The sequence below is a fragment of the Ambystoma mexicanum genome, chromosome 8 (assembly GCF_040938575.1).
Source record: "Ambystoma mexicanum isolate Mex_15411 chromosome 8, UKY_AmexF1_1, whole genome shotgun sequence".
NCBI lineage: Eukaryota > Metazoa > Chordata > Amphibia > Caudata > Ambystomatidae > Ambystoma > Ambystoma mexicanum.
The window spans coordinates 1431872416-1431893224 of NC_090929.1; the positions used below are offsets into that span (position 1 = coordinate 1431872416).

Sequence of the window (20809 nt, forward strand, 5' to 3'; positions counted from 1 at the left end):
GGTCCTGAAGCTCCGTTTTCTCTACTCTGGTTAAGTAGGCTGTGACATATCGTGCAACTTCAGTGGAATTGTCTGCAATGTACTGCACATCTGTTTGCATTCCATAGGAGGGCAATGATTGCATTGTAATCATTGATGTATTTTGATTCTTAGTTCTTTTTATGTAATGTTTTCTTGGGTGATTTACCTACGACACTGTCTGACTGAAGACCTGAAGTTGTTTACTTGACCTGTTGCTGAAACTGGTCTAGGGAAACGAAAGCGACATTTGGTGTAGTATCTCCCTTTTTTTATATTTGCGAGAGCAATATTTCCCACATTTGTGTCTTTGAAATTGTAAAGTTTGTGAAGAGATTTCACAAGTGACATATTTTTGGATGAACTGCAAAACAGTGGCATCACTGTCCTGACCAAATTTAGGAGCATCTTTAATCCATAATAGCATTTGAATGTGTGGTGCTCCTCTGGCTTGGTATTCTTTTCTCCAAAAGAAGTGTTGAACTTCTCTGAGGGGAGTAACAGTCTTATTACAAATAAAGTGTAGCATAGCAATGAAGCGATGATGGAAATATCTTGATACATTTACAGGATCTAGAGAGGAGATTTCTCCTGGTGTTTTTAGATCTGTTTGTTTTATTTTTGTTTGCTATGCGTAGGAAATCGTGGAAATCTTCCCATGCATATTTTGCACAACTTAATGTAACAAACCAAGTGGGTGGGCCAAGGTTTCTTATCATACAGCGTACATCTCTGTGACGTCAGAACCAGTATTCTTTTGTACCACAATGTTTGCTTAAAGATTTGTAATAATTGATTGTAAAACCTCATCTTTTTCTTCTACTTTTTGTAATAATTGCATAGCTGACAAATTTTGAAAATGGGTACCTGATTTTAATGTGTGTGCATCTCCGTAGCATAGAGTTGCTAGTTCACTTTCAAAGAAAAGGTGGAATATGTATTTCACGTTTTATCTGTATCTGGGGTCATCAGAATACATTCTTAGAGAGCGATATGCTGATGATGTTATCTGTGTGGGTCTATTATCGTACCTTCCTCCTTTTCCAGTAGGAAAGAGTAGAGGAAAGGCCTGTGCTTATATACTTTTTTCCCATATGCTGATTGGAGATCCTTTGGCTTGTCGCATTTGGTACGTTTCCAGTGCATCATCTATAGAGTCTTCAGAGTGTAAAGGATGAATTGTATAATGGTCTAAAATATTGGATTCGGTAGCAGGATTTAGAAGTTCACATTGACCGGTTTCTGGTGATTCTTGAATTATTTCAATGGTTTCTCTCAGGTTGTCTTCAATATTAACTTCTTTCTAGTATTCATGGTTGTTTTTTTTAGATATTGCAGGGCTTGTCTAACTTTATATAAGTCCATGAGTTGTTGCCAATTTTTTTTGTCTTTTGTAGGCGTACCATTTACTAAGACAAAGATTGATCTATTGGCTGTTGCACTCCTAGAGTGTGTACATTTTCTTTGAGGTCTAATGGTAAATAAACTACTTTGCCACGAATGCCTTTGACTAATTCAGAGGGAGGTAATTTTGCTGTGTTTGGAGACGTATTATTGCTTTAAATGGGTGCACTGTTTGAATTATGATGTTCTCATATGTAAATTTAGTTGTTGCTAAGGTTTTGGTAGTGGGAATAATTCCAAGTTATTTGTGATAGCACGGGAAGGTGTTTGGTTGTCAAGTTTTGCAGTGCAGTAATTGCAAAGTATTAAGGGATCAGTAATGTCGAATTTGTTTTCTGCTATAAGGTTGAGAGCTAATTGGAACCATTTAATATCTTCATTGTCTTCTATTTTGTACGTTATGTCTATAGTTTTTGTGCTTCTTTTATAAGAAGTCCTGCGGCAGCATACACCAGGTGTGGTACTTCAGCGGAGGTACTTTTAAACTTTATTTCTTTTTTGTATGTGTTTAATAGAAGGTTGCTATTTTGTACAGTAGTTGCTACTTTGTTCATCTATTTCATTTTGTAAGTGGCTTTCAATTCCAAAATATTGTCTCTGGATATTCTCCATTTCTTCGAGTAGTTGCTTGACTGTACCATGTAGAAGATTATTTAAATTGGCTAGTGCTAAAGCAGGTTTTTTAGCATAGTAGAGTTTTTGGACTATTATTCTTATAGTTGAATGATGTGTTGATATCATTTTGATATGATGGAAGGTGCTTTTGCAAATAGGTCCTGAAATGCAGGCTAATGAATGTCCTTGTAGTCCTGTGTATTTGTGCACTGGACAGGCATCCATATTTTGCAGTAGTTTCATTTTGATTTTGTCTTTGCTTTTTACATACTGATTGAGGAACTGCCGTAAAGATTTGAAAGATTATTTGACAATCTTACACATTGATGTGCACAGCCATTTGTAGACTGGCCGTTTAGGTTGAGTAGAATGGGTAGGTGATTCTGAGTTTTCTGGGGATATTTTTGTGAGCAGAGCTTCTTGTTACATAATGGTGTTAGTTTTTTCTCATACCTTCGTCCACTGCTATGTATGGCAATTCGGTTTGTTTGCTTTTGTTTATATGCTTCTTCATTAAAATATGTTTCTGTGGTCGTGCTGTGACTCCATTCACCTCCAAAGATGTTTAAGAAGCTATTTTTGTTGATGTTCCATTTATTGAGAAGTCTTTTTTGTAGTTTAGTAGTTAGTTTTGTTAGTGGTTTCATCCTGTTTAAAACTAAAATAAATAACTTCCTTTTGAGAAGGATTGCACTGTCTGCGGGAGCTTCTAGGATTAATTTTCTACGATAGGTTTTAAGGGTTGTGCATGATTTCCCTCTTGTTTTTAAAAGGTTCTGAAGGGCTCTGTGGCAGAACATTTTTTCTAAAACATTTCTTTTGGTATGCGTACTTGCCACTACTTCAAGATTTATAGGTGTAGCGTTAGCAGTAGTGGTAGCTGAAGTCTTGTTAATCACTTTGTTTGGTTTTACATTTTGCTAGAGGAGGGAACGTTTCTGTACTGGAAGCTTGTTTTTGCTTAATGACTGTATTTGCTGTCTTGTTTGAATTTTTTGTACAAAATCTGCTAGAGATGGATGCTTATTTTGGACACTTTTATTTTGATTTGCTCTACTTCTGCGTTGCTTTCTACAGAGTTTCTTTTTAATGGGCATTCATAGGGGTCTGTTGGAGAAAAAAAGAAAGTGTGGGCTGGGCTGTTGTGCAGTGTTTGCATGTATTCTTTGTGCATGAGTGTGAGTATGATGGTATGATTGTGGATGTGTGTGATTGTGTAATGGTCAGCTACATCAAGTTGAGAAGGCTATTCTTGTATTTGTGTGTTACTATACTGGGCTTCAGTTGACAATATAAAGTATGCAACTGTTAAGGGGAAGCACTAATACTACATCTAATGGTAAAGACTTAATATATTTGTTTCTTCTACAATACTAAAATGCTAGTGTGTTTGAGTAACAGAACATTGTTAGTTTTGTACTTCCTTTCTTGTATGGAAAGAGTAGGTTTCTTTCAAGTCCTTGTTTGTACTTCAGATGTTGCTACTTTTCAGGAGAGTGGTCTTCACTGAAATTGTAAAAGAAAGAAGTTAGTGAATGTGTGTTTATAGCACTTTTGTTAATGTACACATTGTTTTGCACTTTCCTTTGCCTATGTGCATCCTGTATATTTTATTTAGAATCTGTTGAATGTTTTTCAAATGAGTATAATGGTAAACGTATAGAGCACGCTCGTTTTTTTAATGTCATGTTAATGGATGTTAAGAGAAAAGAAATAATCATGCTATTTTTACAGGGTAAGTGGCAGAGATTGTACATAAAAGCATTCAATGTATGGCTTTGTGAAGGTGTGGGAAATAAAGCAGAAGGATCTATATAGAGGCAGTGGTGTTTGATCTGGAAGCCTTTCTAATGATATTGTCTGCGTGTGTGCTTGAATGAAGATGTATGTACTCATCCTGGCTGCGTGTAATTTTATAATACACTGGACCGTCTTTTTCATAATTATACTCTTCTTTTCTCCATCTTATAATATGAAACTATTTTTTTTTAGGTAGGTGTGTATGTGTAAACAAAAATTTGGAGAGCTGAAAGGTTTCCAATTGACACTCCATCATAGCAGATGGTAGAAATGACAGTAAATTCATTTTACAGTTTATACAGGGTAAGTGGTAGTTACTCTGTTCATTTTTTAATTTATTTTATTTTTCATTTTTAAAGCGCTTACGCAGCCTGCGGGCATAGAGGTGCTGATACAGGAATTGTTTGTTTTTTAGTTGCATAATTATTTTGTCTTAATTGCGTATTTATAAAGCGCTTAAACATCCAGAGATTTCTAAGCGCGGACCCGGGGATCGAATCTGTGTTGCTTCATGTCGTTTTGCTTTCAAGGCACGCACGTTGCTGCTGAGCTTTGCTCTCGGGATTTATTGTATTACTAGAAGAGGTGTACATGTAGTGTGTAGGAAATATTCATACCTGTAGTCTGTTCATGCATGTGGATGTGCATGCATCTGCAAGTAGAAATCTTGGAGTTTTATAGTAGTTGTTGCTGTAGGTGCTACTTTGCAGTCACAGCCGAATTGTACTGAGAGTGATCAATAGTACATATAAAGTGCTGATCTATGATGATAGTTAGATGTAGAGTTCTTGGATGTGATTGGTGGATGATTGTGTGACTTCTTAACAGTAGCCAATGAGGAAGTGGTGCAGAGTGTGTAGTGGAAAAGGTAGAAGGGCTGCCCAGTGTTGCTTACGCGCTCCGCGGACAGTGCGGTTGTTTGCAGACAGGACATGCCACATCCGGGGTTTCTGAGCATGAAGTGAGAGTGTACTTTGAGGATTAGCCAATCAGGTGTCGAGGTTCTGCTTCGTATTGAGAGGGGATGTGTGTAGTGAAGATGTTGGAGGTGCAGAACGTCAGGGTGTTGGTGGTTGGAGATATGCTTGTATGGTTTGGAGCAGTATGCTAAATCTAGGAATGTGGCTAACCATTTTGACACAAAAGGAGTGGATGTGGTGTGGAGCACTGTGCCTGATTTAAATTTGCAGGCAATTATAGTAGTTTGTCAGGACATGGCTAGGTTTCATAGTCAATACACGTCTTTAGGGAAACCCAATAGAACTACCTAAGTAGTCGTTCTACCTTATATTGGGGGTGGGTCAATATTTCAAAACATCAGGAGGTAGTTAACACATATAAACAGTTTACAGTTGTGTTCATTAAATCAAAGCTGTAAATGGTATATTTAAAGTCATATTTTAATTCAATAATTTGTAGAAAAAATACATTTTGAGTTAAGAAATGATGGGACGACCCCATTCATTTGGTACAATAAAACATACACACAATGTCTAAAAAGAGAGACTGTTTAGTCGTGACACATTAATTTGTATATTTTGATATCAAATATCTAGAAGCTTAAAATGGATATGTTGATCTATGCAGAAAAAAGATTTTACACTTGCAAAGATCCTCAAGCCCTATTATGGGGCAGTTATTTCGTCAAGCTAGTAGTTGTTACACTAGATGGTTAGATAGAACTCGACATGTTTCAGTTCTCTGGTGATTCTGGGAACTTTCTTCAGGAGTAGTGTCACTATCTAAATCATTCCTTACAGTAAAAACAAGCATCAGTAGGAGGTGTATTTAATACATTTGTCATCGGATATCAATTCCTATTACTGGTATTGCATGGTGGGGTTGGATCTGCCTTCTGCAACTGTTGATATGAAACAAAAAACAGAAAAGAAAGGGATATAAATATTCCAATTGGTTCTGTAATAATTTCAATTTACAAGCCCGTGCTAGAGTAATAATTTACCTACTCCTGTCGGGAGCAAGTGGCTCTTGAGGAGGTAAGGATCCTGAGTTAAGCAGGTTTTCGATCTCCTAGGTCTATTAATAACTCCAAGTTGAATTATATTACGACCTGCAAAGTTAATATGCATAATTTGGTGAAAGTTACTAACAGGTTGGCTCTGTTCATGTAGAAAAGTGCACTGAGGGAACAGTAGGACAAGGCTTACCTCATAAAATGAGAATTTGGAACTTCAAAAGTCGTTCTTTATAGATAGGGGCTTCGAAAGTTCAAGCCGCGTCTAATCGTTTATGTTAAGCGGGTGGGAACGGAATGTTCTCATTAGTCGAAATCGGTAGTAGGGGCCAGAGCCTAAAAAACACGGGAATTGGATCTATTATAGCGTTTGAGATTAGCTGTAAATTAGTGGTTTGTTGATAGAAATAAAGGATTCCCTTCATATTAATGAATCGCTTACCTGTATTAGTTATCAGGTGGTCTTTGGCTCATGTATGGCTTAAGGCAGGTGTGTCTGTATTCTTTTTTCTGTTTTCTGAATGCGGACAGTTCAATTTAAGGTCTGTGTAGATGAGATCCTTTATTGAATCTGTAGATAGGACGTGAATGGTCGTTTTAATAACTCTAAATGTTTCTAAAGCAGCTGGCATATTTCCGTTAATATCGCGTTTTTTTAGTCTATATTGATTTTAAATAGATTATAAACGGTTGGGAAACAGCGGGTTACCTGTTTTAGTTAGTCTGTGCACTAGCGTCCTTCCTTTTCCTGGATCCTCTGCCTGGCGCTGTCTCGATCGCGGGCGCCATCTTGGGTAGAGGGTTTAATATAGGCTTACTAGTCCTTTTTTAGTTTTTATTAGTGCCGGTAGTGTTTACTAATATCGGTTGTTTTAAATGTCTAAAACACACTTAAAACAAAGGGTACAAAAGGCGGTGTTGTGTATAAAGAAATAGATTCCACTATACATTCTCTGAATATCTATCCTGATAACAATAAAACGTAAGCAAGAATGTAATCTAATTACATAGCTTCTTGTGTATAAGTAGCAACCCCGGGGTGATAATTGGCTATTGAGGAGCACATTAAACCCTATATAGAAAAGTGGTATCTGGCGCTTAAATCTTGTGCCATTCAATGGCTTCGTTTAGCCCTAGTTCATCACTTTTAGTTTGGAAAATAAGTCTCTGTTCTTTTTCTAGTAGAAGATGTTTCTTCTTTATGTCGTTTCCTTTTAGTGTAAGTAGTACTGTCCATTTTATGTCGTCACTTGAATGTTTTTTATCTATAAAGTGTTTTACCATAGGGGCTAGGATGGTTTTATTGCGTATGCAGCTCCGGTGTTCTATGATGCATGTTTTAATTTTTCGAACGGTTTTTCCTATATACTTTAAGCCGCATGGGCAGGTTATCATATAGATAACAAATTCTGAATTGCAATTAGAGAATTGTAATTGTTTCCATGGAGTAGATGACCCTATTTCAATTTCTTTAGATTTGTTAGTGTATTTGCACACTGAACATCCCCCGCAGGGGTAATGGCCAGTGACTGGGCTAAAACCCCATGTTTTAGTTAGATTTTCAACTTCTTGGTGGTTTACTTCTGAATTTACTGCTGCTCACCCTGTTTCCTATGGTGGTAGATTTGCGATAACCAAAACGTGGGCAGGGGAGTTCACTACTAGAATGTTGAAAAATCTTCCATCGTTTACGTACTATGTTGGTTATGGAGAGACTAAGGTTGGTGAAAGTATTCACACTCACTATTCTTGTGTCTGGTGGTTTTTTGACTTTGTCCTCAAGTAAGGCTTCTCGATTGTTGTTATATGCTCTTTTAGCTGCGCTTTTTATCAGTTTCTTAGGGTATAGTCGGTCTTTTAGTTTTATAGAAAGAGCTCCTGCTTCTTCCTCGTAAGCTTCTCGGGTGCTACTATTTCTTTTTAGTCTTAAAAATTGGCCATATGGTAAGTTATCTTTGAGATGTTTGACATGATGGCTATGATGATGTAAAAGGGAATTTTTGTCTGTAGCATTATGATAAGGCCTAACTAGCAACGCACCTTGATGGTGAAAGATGGTAAAATCTAGAAAGTTGATTTTTTTTTCCCTTTCGATGTTCATAGTGAATTGTAAATGGCGATTTTGTTGGTTAAGCCATATTGCAAAGCTACTGGCTTCATCTTCTGTCCCGTTCCAGATGACAATAATATCATCTATGTATCTGGCCCATGATTTTAAGTGTTGGACAAATGGGTTGTTGACACAGATATATTTCTTTTCAAAAAGTTCAACATATAAGTTCGCTACACTTGGGGCCATAGTGGCTCCCATGGCCGTTCCTTCTACTTGTTGGTAGAACTGGCCTTGGAATTCAAAAAAGTTTCTAGTTAGTGAAACCTCTATGCACCAAAGGATAAATGACGTTGGTACTGGGTCTTCATCTAGTCTAGTTAGTAGTATTTCTTCAAGAGTATCAATAGTTTCCCGTTGAGGTATATTAGTATATAGTGAGACGATGTCAAAGGTGATAAGATGGTGTGTGTTGATATCGTACGGGAGATTTTCATACCGATTGATAACTTCTTCAGTATCTTTGATGTAAGATTTCATTTTTGTTACATAGTTTTTTAGATAGTGATCAGCGAATTTTGAGAGGGGTTCTAAGATGGAGTTGATGCCAGCTACTATCGGGCGGCCTGGAGGTTTAGTGAGGGTCTTATGCATCTTAGGTAGACAGTCGGCGTAAATGGATCTGAGTTTATTAGAAATTCACTTTCTTGCCGACTTATCCATCCGCGATCTTTAGCTTTTTCAACTTTCTGTTCTATCATTTTCGAGAGTTCTTTGGTGGGATTTTCTGGTAGTTTTTTGTAGAATTTTGTGTTATTAAGTTGGTTTAGACATTCACTAACGTAGTCTTCTGTGTCTAAGACTACGATTCCTCCTCCTTTGTCCGCTCGTTTTATTATAATCCCTTCATTTTTCGAGAGATTATTTAGTGCATTTTGTTCTGAGCGGTTAAAGTTTTGAAAGGCCGAGTGGTTTTGCTTTTCTAATCTCTCTATTTCTTTTAGAACTCTTTTTTTCAAAAATTAGTGACTCTGGTGATTAAGAGTGGCTTGGGGGACAAAAAGTAGATGGATTTTTCAAACCTGTGCAATTCTTAGTGTGTGGTATAGTAGTTTCGTTAGCAGTATTAATGAAGAATTCTTTCAAATGAATCTTACGCATGAGTTTTTGAAAATCACTGCGAAATAGAAATGGGTCGTGTTTCTTAGTGATAACGTGGCCAAGGCCTTTATTAAGGACGACTTCTTCTGTTTCAGTAAGTTTGTATTTAGATAGGTTAACTAAGAGCGATTGCCGCTTCTTGTTTGTCGTCGGTCGTGTCCCAGTTGCCCCGGTTGGGGCCCTGTTGTAAAAAATTCCTCGATTTGTTTCCCTGATTACCTTGTCCTCTTCTGTTATTTCCTCTTCCTCGTTGGGGTGGATTGCCTCCAGTTGCGGTGTCATCAGGGTCACTGCTGCTATTACTAGAGCTGTATGAGGTGCCTCTGAATCTAACTCTATGATTTTTATTTGGGTTCTGTACACTATTTCCTTGTTGTCCTTGGGTTTTGTATCCATCTTTTATATATGGGCAGGCTTTTTCGTGGGAATATTTCGTAAGGTCTTTTTTCAGACGTTGTATTCGTTCTTGGGTGTTGATTTGTTTGAACTCTTTCAAATCTTTGTCTATTTCTTCCAATCTCTTTTTCAGTGTTTCTATTGATATTGTTTTTTTCAGATCTTCTATTTTGGTTAGATCTATTTCTATTTTTTGAGCCATTTCTTTTGCCGTGTCGATAATTAGAATGAGCCAATCACGGCCGCAGCGGTTGGCTATATAACTCCATTGGAGTTTGAATTTAGGATTATCTAGAAATAGACGTGGTTTGTTTAAGACTGTTAAGCCTTGTGGTAGTCTTGTTTTTTAAATACTCTAGCATTATGGCGCCATGGAGTTCTGTTCTTATGTATCTCTTTCGTAATTGTACAATCTCGTCCAATCAACACCCAAGAAGTAGCAAACTTATATGTTGAACTTTTTGAAAAGAAATATATCTGTCAACAACCCATTTGTCCAACACTTAATATCATGGGCCAGATACATAGATGATATTATTGTCATCTGGAACGGGACAGAAGATGAAGCCAGTAGCTTTGCAATATGGCTTAACCAACAAAATCGCCATTTACAATTCACTATGAACATCGAAAGAGAAAAAATCAACTTTCTAGATCTTACCATCTTTCACCATCAAGGTGCGTTGCTAGTTAGGCCTTATCATAAGGCTACAGACAAAAATTCCCTTTTACATTATCATAGCCATCATGTCAAACATCTCAAAGATAACTTACCATATGGCCAATTTTTAAGACTAAAAAGAAATAGTAGCACCCGAGAAGCTTACGAGGAAGAAGCAGGAGCTCTTTCTATAAAACTAAAAGACCGACTATACCCTAAGAAACTGATAAAAAAGGGCAGCTAAAAGAGCATATAACAACAATCGAGAAGCCTTACTTAAGGACAAAGTCAAAAAACCACCAGACACAAGAATAGCGAGTGTGAATACTTTCATCAACCTTAGTCTCTCCATAACCAACATAGTACGTAAACAATGGAAGATTTTTGCACATTCTAGTAGTGAACTCCCCTGCCCACTTTTTGCTTATCGCAAATCTACCACCATAGGAAACAGGGTGAGCAGCAGTAAATTCAGAAGTAAACCACCAAGAAGTTGAAAATCTAACTAAAACATGGGGTCTTAGCCCAGTCACTGGCCATTAACCCTGCGGGGGATGTTCAGTGTGTAAATACACTAATAAATCTAAAGAAATTGAAATAGGGTCATCTACTCCATGGAAACAATTACAATTCTCTAATTGCAATTCAGAATGTTATCTATATGATAACCTGCCCATGCGGCTTAAAGTATATAGGAAAAACTGTTCGAAAAATTAAAACACGCATCATAGAACACCGGAGCTGCATACGCAATAAAACCATCCTAGCCCCTATGGTAAAACACTTTATAGATAAAAACCATTCAAGTGACGACATAAAATGGACAGTACTACTTACACTAAAAGGAAACGACATAACAAAGAAGAAACATCTTCTACTAGAAAAAGAACAGACTTATTTTCCAAACTAAAAGTGATGAACTAGGGCTAAAGGAAGCCATTGAATGGCACAAGATTTAAGTGCCAGATACCACTTTTCTATATAGGGTTTAATGTGCTCCTCAATAGCTAATTATCACCCCGTGGTTGCTACTTATACACAAGAAGCTATGTAATTAGATTACATTCTTGCTTATGTTTTATTATCATCAGGATAGATATTCAGAGAATGTATAGTGGAATCTATTTCTTTATACACAACACCGCCTTTTGTACCCTTTGTTTTAAGTGTGTTTTAGACATTTAAAACAACCGGTATTAGTAAACACTACCGGCACTAATAAAAACTAAAAAAGGACTAGTAAGCCTATATTAAACCCTCTACCCAAGATGGTGTCCGCGATCGAGACAGCGCCAGGCAGAGGATCCAGGAAAAGGAAGGACGCTAGTGCACAGACTAACTAAAACGGGTAACCCGCTGTTTCCCAACCGTTTATAATCTATTTAAAATCAATATAGACTAAAAAAATGCGATATTAACGGAAATATGCCAGCTGCTTTAGAAAAATTTAGAGTTATTAAAACGACCATTCACGTCCTATCTACAGATTCAATAAAGGATCTCGTCTACACAGACCTTAAATTGAACTGTCAGCATTCAGAAAACGGAAAAAAGAATACGGACACACCTGCCTTAAGCCATACATGAGCCAAAGACCACCTGATAACTAATACAGGTAAGCGATTCATTAATATGAAGGGAATCCTTTATTTCTATCAACAAACCACTAATTTACAGCTAATCTCAAACGCTATAATAGATCCAATTCCCGTGTTTTTTAGGCTCTGGCCCCTACTACTGATTTCGACTAATGAGAACATTCCGTTCCCACCCTCTTAACATAAACGATTAGACGCGGCTTGAACTTTCGAAGCCCCTACCTATAAAGAACGACTTTTGAAGTTCCAAATTCTCATTTTATGAGGTAAGCCTTGTCCTACTGTTCCCTCAGTGCACTTTTCTACATGAACAGAGCCAACCTGTTAGTAACGTTCACCAAATTATGCATATTAACTTTGCAGGTCGTAATATAATTCAACTTGGAGTTATTAATAGACCTAGGAGATCGAAAACCGGCTTAACTCAGGATCCTTACCTCCTCAAGAGCCACTTGCTCCCGACAGGACTAGGTACATTATTACTCTAGCTCTGTCTTGTAAATTGAAATTATTACAGAACCAATTGGAATATTTATATCCCTTTCTTTTCTATTTTTTGTTTCATATCAACAGTTGCAGAAGGCAGATCCAACCCGCCATGCAATACCAGTAATAGGAATTGATATCCGATGACAAATGTATTAAATACACCTCCTACTGATTGTTTTTACTGTAAGGAATGATTTAGATACAGTGATACTACTCCTGAAGAAAGTTCCCAGAATCACCAGAGAACTGAAACATGTCGAGTTCTATCTAACCATCTAGTGTAACTACTAGCTTGACGAAATAACTGCCCCATAATAGGGCTTGAGGATCTTTGCAAGTGTAAAATCTTTTTTCTGCATAGATCAACATATCCATTTTAAGCTTCTAGATAATTGATATCAAAATATACAAATTAATGGGTCACGACTAAACAGTCTTTCTCTTTTTAGACATTGTGTGTATGTTTTATTGTACCAAATGAATGGGGTCGTCCCATCATTTCTTAACTCGAAATGTATTCTTTCTACAAATTATTGAATTAAAATATGACTTTAAATATACCATTTACAGCTTTGATTTAATGAACACAACTGTAAACTGTTGATATGTGTTAACTACCTCCTGATGTTTTGAAATAGGTTTCATAGTCAACATGTAGTTGTCCTACGCTGTGGTCTGTGCTTTTGGGCTAGGTCAGTGCCCCTACTTTGTTGCAAGATCTGCAAAAGTTGGTTCAGGCAATCATGAAAGGCCTTCCAAATGCTAATGTTATTTTTTCTGCTTTGTTACCCAGAGCAGTATGGGACAATAGTTGTTTTTTGTCCTCAGCAAAATATTGCTAGGTGTGCAATCAACTGAGGCATGTTTGCTTTCATGCTTAGAGCTGGTATGTTATTTTGTAATAAGGGGAACATTGATTCTGGTAATGTTGTTTATTTTAAAGAGGATGGTATTTCTTTATCTTTTATGGGATATGCCATGCTGTTTTGGAACATAAGGGTTGCTTTGGAGAAGATAATGGGAAGATTTTTGGAGGAAAATAAAAAACAAAATAAATACAAAATAAAAGGTGTTTCTGAAGCATCTGCAAAAAAAAATAAAAAAGGCTCTTATCAGAGCCAACCTCAAAGGGGAAATGGGGCTCGCCATTTAAATTTTCATTCCCCACGTTCAGATTTTTCGATTTGTCCGCAGACAGAACGGTTGTTTGCGGGCAGCACATATTACATACAGGGATTTTGGGGTTGTGAGGGATGGAAATGAGACTGGGCAGAGAAGGGATTGGTCAATAAGGTTTACTGGGTGTGTTGTGTAAGGGCGAGTTTGTCAGTAGGTGTTTTTCCTGAGAGAAGAGCAGATAGCTATGGCTGTGTGTTTCAGAAAGCAGATTGTTTGGATTTTGGGAGATTCGTGGATAAATTGGTTGGAGGTGCATGCAGATCGCTATGGAGTGGCTGCACATCTTGGATTCTCATGTGGAAGTGCACTGGCATGGAGTGCGTGAAATGAAATGGGCGGATTTGGTACCTCTGTCCTTCTTTGGTGACACAGCGTCATCCAGACATCATTCTTATTCATGGTGGAGGGAACAGTTTAGGACATGTTTCTGCAATCTTTTTGCAATTTGCAATGAAAGAAGGACTTGGGGAAAGTCATGGACATGTATCCAAACTCCAGAGTAATTTTTTCCTGTTTTGCGCGGACAAATGTGGCTGCATTCTTTTACATTTGGTCCACAAATGGAGAAAGCAAGGTGCAATGTTAGCAAGGCTGTTTGTGCCTTTTTGAGCGATGATGATCAGAATGAAAATATTATGTTTTGTAGCACACACATTTTTCACAGAGATGGAGTACATCTTACTTATGCCGGCAATCAGATTTTTCTGCGAAATATACAAAATGCATTGCAACCTTTTTTGGAATTACAGCAATCCATTTTGCAGGTGTTGACCATTTTAAGTTTTTGAAACACAAAAAAACCCACAAAAAGGCTCTTTTCAGAGCCACCACTTCCTCCCAGAGAAAAGTGCAATGGTTGTGACAGGGCAGCACTGCAGTTTTTAGATGTCTACGGACTTCTAAAAAATGCACACGGCCCTGCACTTTTATTAGTCACTTCTGTTTTCAAACTCTGAAAAGCGGCTCTGAAAAGAGACTTTTTTTTTTTTTTTAAATATATGTATTTTTTTAAACATGACACCAAGGAAAGGAGGGTAAAGCAGGGTAAGGAAGGGACACCAACCACAGGGATGAGAAAGGGCAGGTGGAGAGAGGAAGATGTAGGGTGGGCCTTTTTCAGGTAGATCGCAGACCTTCTGATGCTCCTTGACCGCAGTCTCTAAAGCAGTCCAAAGGTTCTCCCCCCTGCAGGAGTGGAAACGGAGGATGCTTCAGAGGAACTCAACCAACTACGTTTATCGCAAGGTACAACCTTACGAATAGCCCCACCGTGGAATGACTTTAGGTGTCGCTTCATTGATATAGTACTAAAGCTATACGAACCAGCCTTGCCATGACTCAGCACCATGTGGCACGGAGTGCAGATCACCTTGCGCTTGAGTTTTTGACTTTCAATCAATGGTGGTAAATAACTGCCACAAATACTGTAACCACACAGCCTGATTCCATGTAGTTATGGTTAAGTTGCTCATCTCATAGGAAGAGCACTTTTTGGGCGACTTATAACTTCGCTCCCCCTGGACGAATCCACACCAAACTTTGCAAAAACAAAGTATATGGCCCACTCTGATTTTTTTTCTGCAAAGTTTGGTGAGGTTAGGGGGGGAGTTATAGGGGGAGTCCCACCATTTCTTTTTTTCCCATAGACTGAATGGGGAAAAAACTTTGCTCACGCCTACAGGCCAAACTGCTGGACGGATTTTCACCAAATGTGCGGCAGGAGCAGCGGCTTGGTCCCAAAAGCATGCTTTTGTAAATTTGGTGAAAAACCATCCAGTAGTTTTTTTTTTTTAAACAACCAAAAAGTAGGTCACAAAAAATTAGTGATATCCATGTCCGCTCCGCGGACACACTTCCCTGTTCGCTCTGCGAACAGGACACCGATTGGTTTATCGGCTTGCGTCAATTCTGAGTGAGTTTGCAAAGTTTGGTGGGATTCTGTCATGAGGGGGCAAAATTAGAGGGGGGTCCCAAAATATTGTAAAGGCTTATAAATGTCGTGCCATTTGACAAATCGACACAAAGGTTTGCAAAAAGATTATAGATCTAGATATAGATGTTTTCGTAAAGTCTGAATGGATTTTGTCAAGTGGGGGCTAGGTTATGACGATTGTATGTGCATACATTTGACACGTTTGAAAAAATAAAACGTGTGTGGATTTCCAGAAAACTTGTGTATGGAGCATTGGCAAGGACCTACAAGCATGGTTTTGCAAATGTGCCTGTGTTTTACTATTTGACAAGTGTCATAATGTAGCTACAAAAAATAGCGGTATACCTTTAGTGACTGAGGGGTAGCCTGTGGCAATGGGCAGTGGCCAGATTGTCCGGGTCATGGAATAAGGTCATGATCAGGACAATCTGGCTACTGGCCATGACCACAAGGGACAAAACATAGGATTAAAGTGGCCATGTCCACCTGGGACTGGCTTTGCGGTAAAGTTATTCGAAATTAGGATAGATCTGAAAGGGAAGAAAAATGTGCTTGTGATAATATGGTCATAGGGTTTGCTTTTTGCCTTCTGCAGGCTGCCATGGAATGCAAAGAGGGGCCCTTTATGGAACCCTCGCTTTCCCTTTCCATGCTGGCCAACTTGGTAAAGGATTTTCCTTCCTACACCGGGACGCCGCAGGCATCCCGGTGTAGGAAGAAAAATCCTGTTTTTAACACCCGGGGTTCCTGCTTTGGGAACCTAGGGTGCTAATGGCCTTCATCCCCAATGTCAGGGGCTGGAATGAGGGGGGATAATGGTCCAGAGACCTCGTTATCCGCCCTTGCTTCGCTTTTGCTGATAACTTGGGCTGCTGGCCTGGTATCCACCGTTCCAGTCCCTGGAACGGAGAATGAACATCACAATATTCCCATTAGCATAACACAAAATGCAAATGGAAATGTTGGAAAATCTTATTGTACTTTACTGAGAAATCTAAAGAAGATGGAGTCTATACATGTTTTATTTTTTTTTTTGTTTGATTTTATAACTGTGAAAAGTGGTTCCTAAAGGTGTTGTTGTTTTTGGATGTATTTTTTTTGGCAGGAGAGCAAAGAACGAAAAGTGGGGAGGGAAATGAGGGAAGAGGAACCAAACACTAATATGGAGGGGTAGGTGGACAAAAGAAAATGTTGAGCGTGTGTCATTTCTAATGTAGGGACAGTGTTTCTCATGCTCCTTGATTACAGCAGTAGTGGTGGCTCTTGGGGAGGAGGGATTGCATTAGCTGATGCCATTTTAAGATAAATAGCAGTTCTGCTAAAAGTATGTACTGTGTACTAGATTGTTAATGGATAATGATTAGGAATGCGCGTTGGAGCTGTGCAAGGGAAATTTTGAAGTTGAAAGTTCCTAGATCAGTAGAAAATGCTGTTCTGAACTGTCCACGAAGCAGCGATCTTATCGTGGAGTGCGGATGGGTTCTCGGACACGTCATCATGCCGCGCGCCAGCGTATTGTCATGTGGTACTGTCCGGAAGGTCCGCTATGAAGTCAGATGTTCGTAGACGTCTACGGATGCAAAACTAGTTACAATAGTTGCATAAAGTGTATAGAAGTGTTAAAAATGATTACAGAAGGTGGGAAATGGCAGAGTTTTAAGGTGACACTTTGTAAATTGGACACACATAGCTATATTGGGTAAGTATGATATTAGTAAGTTGTAGGAAAATAGTATGCACTGGTAACCTATGAAATTCACTAAAATAACTTTGTTAAAGGGGCGTTATGGTTAAGTTGCACTAATGAAAACCTATGAAATTCAATGAAAAAACTTTGTTAAAGGGACGTTATGGTTATGTTGGACTAATAAAAACCTATGAAATTCAAAGAAAAAACTTTGTTAAAGGGACGTTATGGTTATGTTGGACTAATAAAAACCTATGTAATTCAAAGAAAAAACTTTGTTAAAGGGACGTTATGGTTTCAAGTAAAATAAAAAAAAAAGAAATTCTCCAGTTATGGTAAGCTAAACAACCATAACTCGTGCCACCACTGTGCACTGCTAAGACGAACACCCAGGACGTCATTGATGACATCACTGATGACATCACATATCTGGACCACTTGTTTTTGTTTGACATATATAGGGCAGGTGGCATTGTTCACTGGCAGTCAGAATAATAAAACTGAAAAAGGTGCTATATATCTAGACGTTAACCTTGTCATGTGTTCAAGTACTTAGGGTTTGGTCTCAGCTCATGGTGCACATACATGGGGAAATGAGCAGGCCTCAAACACACAATTCATTTGAATACATGAAGATAAACTTTAATGTCATTAATATTTTCTGATGATGCATTTTGTTTCTTTCTTACTTTAGTTTCACTGTATGTGCCTCTGATTTGTATGCATTGTGGTTCTTCATATGTATTGTTTGTACCAGCACAAGTGCTGTAAGTCTTGAATTATTAGCTTGTTATTACATGTTTAACATTATTCTGATACGGTAGCATTCATTATTGTACTATCCAAAATTACAAGATTATAGTGTTCTTCTATGGTGCATGCTGCAGCACAAATTGCTGCATCACACTGTTATACTTTGCCAAGTGAGATTTACCCTTCACGTCTAGAGAACACTCTACTCGGGGCACAGGGGCTACCATAGCATTCATTGCAAATGTTCCTCTTCCATTTGCAAAGCAGCAACCTGGAGTTCTGTAAACACCTTTCCCCAACTGTGTCATTATGGCAAACTCGACAGCTAATGCTCCCAAGTATAATTTCATTTCTTTAACATCTGATATACCACAGACTGATTTAAGTGGCTTCATAAGGCCCCCCTCCCATAGGGCGGCCAAGCTTTGCTTTTCGTGCTGCCTGAAAACACGTTGAGTACCCATCCAGACGCAGGCGTTTCACCAACCAATGTTCCTGCAAACATAAAATGTTATGCTTTCCCAACATTACCAACGGCGGATAAGTAAAAAGTAAATTTGTGTCCTCTAGAGTTCCAGGACAAAGGAAGTTTATCTGCTAAAGCAAATTAGAGCTGTTAAAAGCACCCTTATCAGGGCTCCTTGCAACCATGGCCAACCTTGCTCAATGTAACTCTGAGAAGTAGAAGGTTCCATGAAGTTAACAGCTCTTCTCTCCATTTACCTATTAGGAACTGTAAGAATTTCCTTTCTTTTCTCCGGGCATCTCACACTTGTATAGTCACAATTCCTTTGAATTAATGGGGCAGAATGTTCCAAGATAATGAAACCTAACTGTTTCAGTGTTGGAGCTTCCCTGTTAATTATGTCCGCCCCAATGTTGGATTCAGTGTATAATATGACCGTATTAGTACGTGAAGAATCTTTAAGATCTATATTTGTAGTAGAGGTAGCATTCAAATTGGGAATCTTCACAAGTAAGGAAAGGATAGTCAACCTATTAAATACCAAACACTTGCCCTCCTTAAAAATACTTTAAATAAGAAACCTGTGAACGGGTGGATATGCAGAGAGGGAGAGGCAAAGGGAGATTGGAGATTGATTCCCAAGCAGAATCTTGCGTGATTTAATGTCAGGCCAATATTGTAGTTATAGGCATTTTAATATACGAAATCACAGGATTTTTCACTGCCACTGTGAGTCGCCATAGGGATGTGGGTGGGTTTGTGAGAGCACAGCTCTAAATTCATCTCACATCTGGCTCCCCCTTCATGCCAGTGCATGGTAGAATGTAGTTTATCTGCATTTGACGTCTGCACCTGTGGTGTAGAGATCCGTGGCATGAGGAAGGGGAGCAGGTAAAGGTGGAGACCACCTTCTGCATCTTGCCAACCCTAAATGCACAGCTTAGAGGGTGAAACACTGGCCGATAACCCCTGGGAAGATGAGGGCATGATGTTATCCGTGATGAATATGTTGGTGTGCTCATTATGTAACAATACTTGACAATAACGTATACATTGTATTTGTTGTGCCATTTTTTTTCCACTACAGGAAAAAGGCTAAAATGCAGGGCCAATTCAAGGGGTTGGTGAAGGCTGCGCAGAAAGGTGCACAGGCTGGACGGAAGAGACGAAGAAAGGAGAGATCGGTTTGAAGCCTTGCTGCCATATGTGAAAGGGGGGCCGGCTGAGAGACTTTTGCCGTTACTGCTGCAGATTGTGGATGAACCTGGTTCTCCCCCTTTTCTCCTCAACCCTTTTTATTGCGGATATTTGCCACATGAGGCAAAGCGAACCATAACTACAGTTTAATGGTTGGAAACCATGAATTATGGAACTTTGATTATACTGACCGTGGAGACTAGTAGAAAAAGCAAGCATGTTGGACTTTGTGCACAATTTTACGGTATTGGTCAGGTTTCAGTATTTCTGGTGGCATGTGTGTGGAAGGGATATTTTTCAACACATTTGTCGAGCACAAAAAAAAGCTAGATTTTAATGAAGCTCTACGATTTGCATTGCTAGCCTTCTATAAGGCAAGTCCAGAGGAATTTAGATTGTAGGGTTGCTTTAAGTGTCTTTCTGTTAAAACCAAACTGTTCTTGTCCCTGTAAAAACAAGTTGGTCCAACCCTTTTCTCTTTAATTAATTTCTTTTTCCCTGTGATCTGTTTAATTATACAAAAGTTGGTTATAAATCTGATAAGGTATTCATCTTTTACTTCCCATCTCTTCATCCCTTTGACTGTGATATCATACAACTGTTTGGCGCTGTTGGACGTTATTTTTAACTTAATCTACCCAGCTCCTTACATGACATGGCACGCGTTGCAAGTAAAGATTCGGTCTAATGTTGAATGGGCTTGCCAGTCCTTGCAATGTAAAGCAGGTTTACAAAATTTCCAAAACTCAAGATTTTGAAGGACAATAGTTGACCAGCCATGTTTCTAAAGTGCATGCATGCAAACGTTTGGTACATGCCTAACGCTTCAATGCCTCATCCATCTTTATTACCTTACTACGATGGTAAAAAACTGAAGAAATGCAAAATGAAAGTACATTATGGAATCGGTTTTATTTTATCTGCATGTGTTATTTTTTTATCTTTGCATATGTTGTGACCGGTTTAATAAAGTGGCCAGGAATTTTATACTCTAGCGTTTAATCCTTTGGTTCACTTACCTTGACATTAGCCCACTAATCAATTTGGGATTGTATCCCCAAGCATGGCACTATTGTTGATCAGCATGTGGCATTTCTAATGGATTCCTAATTTATGATGTTTATACAGTGCATCTGTTTTCAGAAACGTTTCTACCTGCCAGACACCTCTACACACCCAACACCAGACATTATGGAGGACCAGTATATGCACCCTATGACCTTGTTTCTTTTTTTTCTGTGCACTCTGTTTGCTTCTGGAACTCGCTTTGTTTTTTTTGTTGAGAATGCCGAATCCCGCTATGGCCTCAGCTTTGAAATTATGAACTGTGTGAGAAATCTGAAGGTGTCTCTCTAGCTAGTCCCCGGGGATCTGTCATCCAAGTGGCCCGGACACGGCCATCGCTATTGGATCCAGTTCCTGGGGGG

At 38.6% G+C, this 20809-nt stretch overlaps 1 protein-coding gene across 1 annotated transcript in view; it reads left to right on the top strand.

Moving 5' to 3' along the window:
• The window catches only part of RRP12 (ribosomal RNA processing 12 homolog), a 1372062-nt gene extending 1351693 nt beyond the window's left edge, over window positions 1–20369 (top strand). Inside the window, exon 34 of the mRNA XM_069611582.1 lies at window positions 19273–20369. Within this exon, the coding sequence (XP_069467683.1) occupies window positions 19273–19375 (103 nt within the window). The 3' untranslated portion in view covers window positions 19376–20369. The remainder of the gene's footprint in view (window positions 1–19272) is intronic.
• The last annotated feature ends 440 nt before the right edge of the window (window positions 20370–20809 follow it).